Source organism: Molothrus aeneus, chromosome 22, assembly GCF_037042795.1.
Source record: "Molothrus aeneus isolate 106 chromosome 22, BPBGC_Maene_1.0, whole genome shotgun sequence".
NCBI classification, from domain to species: domain Eukaryota; kingdom Metazoa; phylum Chordata; class Aves; order Passeriformes; family Icteridae; genus Molothrus; species Molothrus aeneus.
In genome coordinates, this window is record NC_089667.1 from 1,194,797 (window position 1) to 1,200,796 (window position 6,000).

Genomic DNA, 6,000 nt, shown 5'->3' on the forward strand with positions numbered 1-6,000 from the left:
ACTGGGGGCGCTGGGACAAATTGGAGATGGCCCAAGGGAGAGATTGGAGGGGAGGTGGAGACCAGGTGTGGAAGGAGAGGTGGAATGCCCATGGCATGGGATGCCCATGGCATGGGATGCCCATGGCATGGGATGCTCTGCATCACCTCTGCCTCTCCAGCGGGGCCAGGGGAGCAGCAGCCGCAGGGAGGTTCCATGTGCTGAGGCTGTGCCAGTGAGGAGATCCTGGGCTGGAGAGCTCTGTGTGCCCCCGCCCTCCCCATGAGCCTGCAGAGCCCATTCCTGCAGCAACATGCCCTGGAAAGAGGCCAAGGAATTCTGTACCTGGGTCCCCTTATCTGGATCAGCAGCACAGAGCAAAGAGTCACGGCCGGGAAGTGGAGTCTGCCGGAGTTCAGCCGTGCCCGGCGGCTCCTTGGCACAGGGATTGGCGCTGCTGCCGTGCCAAGGCAGTGACTCCTCCTGTTTGTGTGCCAGAAAAATAATCCTTTTTATGTAACTCCACACGAAGCATTCCAGGGCATGAATATTCAGCTCTTCCTGCAAATAGGAAGCTCTGTTACCTGTAGGGTTAAAGTCCCAGCTCAGCTCCAACCCTGTGGCTGCTGTGGCTCTTTCTGACAGGAGAAGGCTTTGTTTTACTAAGTGAGCACCTTTTGCTCACTTGGGAAAAATGGGAATTTTTCCTCTCTGTGATAGAGCAAACTGTGCCTTTCCTGGCATTAATATCCCGTGTTTCCTTTGTCTTTCTAGGCAGTGGACCCATCCAGCTGTGGCAATTCCTGCTGGAACTGCTCACTGACAAGTCCTGTCAATCCTTCATCAGCTGGACGGGCGATGGCTGGGAATTCAAACTTTCAGACCCAGACGAGGTAAAGTGCCCTGGAATTAAGTGCTCAACCCAAATTCCTCAGAAATATTGGGGTGGATAAGCCTCTCCTCCTCCCTTTGCGCAGCCACTTTGTTCTGGTCTTGGGTATGTCATGGGGAACCAAGGAATCAGAGTCCAACTGAAAGTTTGTTGAAAATTGGGATGCAGTCACCCTTTGGAAGCAGGGAATTGTGCCCAAAATTGGTGGGAAGTAAATGGGACACCTTAGGAAGAGGAGCAGTGGCAAAGCTCTTCAGATAGGCTGGGTACAGGTGAGGGTGACTGTCCCCTGCTTTGGGGAACAGGTGGGATCTTTGTCCCCTCCCCTGACTGGAAGGTGGGCGTTGGTTTCTCCTGCCAAATACCAGTGACAGAACAAGAGGAAGTGGCCTCAAGTTGCACTAGGGCAGCTTCAGGTTGGATATTAAGGAACATTTCTTCATGGAAAGGGCTGTCCAGCCCTTGCACAACTGCCCATGGAGAGTCCTCACCCTGGAGGGATTTAAAAAGCTCTGTGGATGTGGCACTTGGGGATGTGGATCAGTGCTGGGCAAAAGTTGGACTCCATGATCTTAGAGGCCTTTTCCAACCTAAATAATTCCATGAGTGACTGGAGCCTGCTTAAGTGCAAAAGTGACTGGCACTGGGCTATTGCATGTTGGTGTCATCTGGTTTAGAACTGGCAGAAGGTGTTGTCATTATAGTGCAGGAGTTCTATTGTCATTACATTGCAAGGGTTCCATATTGCCAGAGTTTTGTACCTCCTTGATGTTTCTTGTAGGCAGCTCCTCTAGGCACTGACTCTTCCTTATCCTCACAGTAGCCAGCTGACTCCAGCTCCCCTCAACCAACCAATCCACTCTTTTACAACACTCTTCTTATTGGCTACAGCTGTGGCCTGTTAACATCAGGTCTGCTCCTAATCCTTAATAATTGGCTCAGCTGCAACTCTTTAGGGGATAAGATTACTCTTTATACTATCTTTATTTACTTATGTTCTATATCCCCCTACAAGAAGGTGGAGGAGGAACCTTAGGAAAGGGGTGAAGGACTCAGGATATGAGGATATATCTGAGGTAGCACATGAAATTACCCAGATAAATCTTCATGGGGTGCCCTGCCATGTTCTGCCACTGCACAGAGGTTGGTTTTCCCAAGCATCGATTCTTAATGATGAGGAATCCTGTGAATTCTGTGAAAATCCTCCCCCTTCCTGCTGGGAAGGGAACATCCCCACAGCCAGGGTGACCTTTCCTCCCCATCCCTGCTGCCTGCAGGTGGCCCGGCGCTGGGGCAAGAGGAAAAACAAGCCCAAGATGAACTACGAGAAGCTGAGCCGCGGGCTGCGCTATTACTACGACAAGAACATCATCCACAAGACGGCGGGGAAGCGCTACGTGTACCGCTTCGTGTGCGACCTGCAGAGCCTGCTGGGCTACACCCCTGAGGAGCTGCACGCCATGCTCGACGTCAAACCCGACGCTGATGAGTGACAGGGACATGGGGACGGCGCTGTCCCCACGGGGACGGCCCGCGGGACTTGTTTGGCGGTTCTGTTTTTATTGATTTTCGCTGTTCTTCTGCTCGTTTTTTTTCCGAGGGCCGCTCAGATTCGAGGCTTTGAGGATGTTGGGGGACAGGGGGGAGGAAAACTTTAGGGAAGGATGGGCTTTTTGTTGGTTTCCTGAAAGTTCCAAGACAGGCTTTTCTGGAGGAAAATTCTGAGTTTTGAGAAAGCCACGAAAATGTAGCTCACTTAAAAAAACCAACAATCCCCTCCCCACCTTTGGCTGTTTAGAAAAATATTGCAATGGAATGGATCCCTTTGGTCACTCACACACAAACTGACAGGTCAGGAATGACAATATTCCTGAGGATTTGAGGAATTTTAAACTTTTTTCTTTTGGAAAACCAAAATGGGTGAATATTCTTGCTTTGGGGAGGGGCAATATAGGAAAAGACCAAGAACTGTTGTTCTTGTTCCATCACCTTTCTGTCCATTGTCCTCTTTTCTACAAGAGAGAATTTTTCCTAGGAGGGATCAAGACTTTTTTATTTTTTTTTTCAAAATTTTATTTTATTAAATTTTGTGCCAGTATTTTGTTTTTTTTTTTTTTTTTTTTTCCCTAAATAGTCTTAAGCTCTAAGATGGTCTCAGTATTGCAATATTGTGTGTGTTTGTTTCTGTTCTGCCAGCAGAGAGTTTTATCCCAGGGATGAAAAAAGAGAAAAAGAGGAATTAGTTTATGTAGACCCCACTGGAGAATTGAAATGCTGGGACTGGGATGGGAAGGAAAATGAACTCCAAAGTGGCTCCTGTTGATGCTGGCTGGGGGTGCCACTCCTGTTTACAGCCCCACACGCTGTGCTGATAATTCTGGTTGAAATCCCTGCTTTTTTTAATGTCTGGCTGCACAAATCCTCTCAAAATTTCCATGGAAAATGTCTAAATGTCTTTTGGCGATTTCCAAATCACTTCTTTTGCTCAAGGAACACTTTGGTGCTTACAGACATTTTATTTTGGGAGGGGGAAAGGAGGGAAATTCCCATGTTTTCAATGCAGTAAATGGAAAATATGCAAGTTAATTTAGGGGAAAAATCAGGAAAAAGTTCAAAACCCAAAGGGAAATGCTTTTTCCTTCCTGTTTCAAGCAGCTCTGTCTTTATGGCCGTGTGTGGGCACAGTGGAAAGGAAATTGTCCCTGCAAATGGGCTCGTTGTGGCTCTTGGGCTGCTGCTGTCAGGGTGAGGGTGGCACGGAGCACGGTGACACCAGGGGTGGCCAGGGACCAGGCCCAGGGCAGCTGCTCCCTCTGGCCTCCAAACCCTTCCTGCAGCTGCTTCTTTCTGGAGGGGTCGCTCCTGCTGCTCCCTGGGATGCTCTGGGCAGGCTGAGGACAAGGCCCCACCACCCTTGGGGGCACTGGTGGGAATTACAGGTCAGAGGCTGTTCCCATATCCCAATTCAGTCCCAAAGCCAGATCCCTGCAGATTTGGCCTCCCAAGGGGATCTTTGACCCCCCTGGTGTTTGCATTTAAAGGCACCATTTTGGACTTTACCAAAATCCCTTCTCTGAGTGTCTTGGGGCACAGCTCATTCCAGAGGCACTGGACAGCTCTGGGAGTTGGGGTCAAAGCTTTTCCATAGGGGCTGGGGAGTGATTCCTGCCTGATCCCAAAGGATGGAGTGGCAGGACAGGAATCTGTGTAAAATACCCAGAATATTCAGGTACAACCCTCCCCTCACAGGGGCAGAGCTGGAGGGGAGCCCAACCCCAAAGTGATGCCCAGAGGTGCTGGGCTCTCCTTGGCCTCTGGAGCAGGGGGGACCCAGCACCTCTGTATTCTAAAACTGGGCATTTTAGGGGAAGTCAGGCCCAGAATTGCTGTGTCCTCACAAAAGGTGGAGTTGGAGGGAAATGGGGAGGTCAGGAGGGAGCTCCTGCCAGGGGGTGGAAGCAGAGGGGGCCCAGGAAGGGAGGGTGTGACACTCAGGTGCTGTGGGTTGTCTGAAGGAAAGGTGGGATGGAGGGAAAGGAGGGAAGAGGGGATGGAGGAAGGTGAAGGGAACCCCAAAGGAGGAAAGGGACTCTGCCCACCAAGACGTGGAACTCGGGCTCATCTCCTTGGGCAGGCAGGGAGGAGGAGGAGGAGGATGGAGGCAGCCTGGCCAAGCTGGAGGGAGGAAAGGAAAATTGGGATATCATGGATGAGACCCCAGAGGTGAGGCCCTGGGACAGGTCCAGCCTGAGCCACGGCTGGGCAGCTGGACAGGGAGCCAGGAGAGGTGTGAGGGCACAGGGAGGAGCTGGCAAGAGCATCCCAGCAGCAACCCCAGGGCTTTGGGGATGTTCAGGGCTGCTGCAAAGTGCCCTGAGCTTGCCCATTGTGGGTCACTTCAATGCCCCTTCCAGCCTTAGAAAGGAACTCCCAGACATCCCCGCTCCTGCCCCTGGCATGGGTTGTGTCCCAGGACATCCCTCCTGCTTTGCTTGGATGCTCCAGCTGAAAAAGAAATGGAATGGGATAAAATTTCCCTCCAATTGGAGGAATTGCAGGTTTGGCTACAGCCCCATGCCCCTGCCAGGCTAAATCCCTCCCCTACTGTGCTTATTCCAGGTTTCCAAGCTGAGCCTGGGTGTTCCCAGTGATTTTGGGGAGATTTTGGGGTTAAAGGTAGGGAAGGGTGAGCCAGGGGAAGCAGCTCTGGATTTTTGGAAGAAGCCTCTGGCTGGAGTTTCCCCATCATTTCTCCAGCCCTTTGCCCTCCCAGCTCACAGCCTGTGAACAGTCCCAGACACATCAGCTCCATCATTTCCTATTTTCCTTTGCTTTTATTCCTGTTCTAGAGGCCATCCCAGAGATGGGTGCTGTTTATACACTGGAAATGTGCAGATTTCTCTTTGTTTCTTTTGCTTTGGTTCCTTTTCCCTTCTGCTTTTCATTGCTTGCCTTTGGTGAGGGCTGTGCTGAGCTGGACAAGCTCAACCCAAACCCTCTGGGCTCCTTCAAGTCCATGAAAATTTGGATAATTCCCACTGGCCCAGAAGGATGGATCTGAGAGGGATGATGGAGATCTGCCAGGGCTGGGTCTTCCTCCTGTGCACAGGAGTGAATCTCCCCCTTGCAGACACTGTTGGAAATGGGGTGATTTTGTCTTGGTTTGGAATGTCTCAGGTGCTTTGGGTGAGATTTTGGGATATTTCCTGTGTCCTGCTCATTCTCTGCTGTTTCCATGTGGGTTGGTGCTCCCTTGGCCCCTCTGGCAGAGCCTGAGCCTTGCAAACAGCTTTGGGGGCCTTGATATTTGGGAACTCAAAAATAAAGGGAAAAACCCCAGTAATGATAAAACCACCCCAATAATCATAATCCCACCCCAATAATGACAAAACCCACAAGCACTTTCCTGCTGCCAGTCCCTCTCCATCTCCATGTGTGGGATCACCATAACCCTTGGACTCTGCAGTGTGTCCAAGGGCAGATCCATGTCATTCCCACACTCCAACCATCCCCATCCAGATGGGATCCTTCAGGGGGAGAAATAACAAAACAGGGCAACAAGTCAAGAGTAATGTAAAAAATTTCACTTTCTCCTGTCTTCCCAAAGCAACACCTCCTCCAAAAAACAG

At 50.8% G+C, this 6,000-nt stretch overlaps 1 protein-coding gene across 1 annotated transcript in view; it reads left to right on the forward strand.

Annotated features, from left to right (window-relative positions):
• Positions 1 to 2,953, forward strand: part of ETS1 (ETS proto-oncogene 1, transcription factor) — a 47,523-nt gene extending 44,570 nt beyond the window's left edge. Inside the window, exons 7-8 of the mRNA XM_066564422.1 lie at positions 754 to 872; positions 2,149 to 2,953. Coding sequence (XP_066420519.1) covers positions 754 to 872; positions 2,149 to 2,364 — 335 coding nt within the window. The 3' untranslated portion in view covers positions 2,365 to 2,953. The remainder of the gene's footprint in view (positions 1 to 753; positions 873 to 2,148) is intronic.
• The last annotated feature ends 3,047 nt before the right edge of the window (positions 2,954 to 6,000 follow it).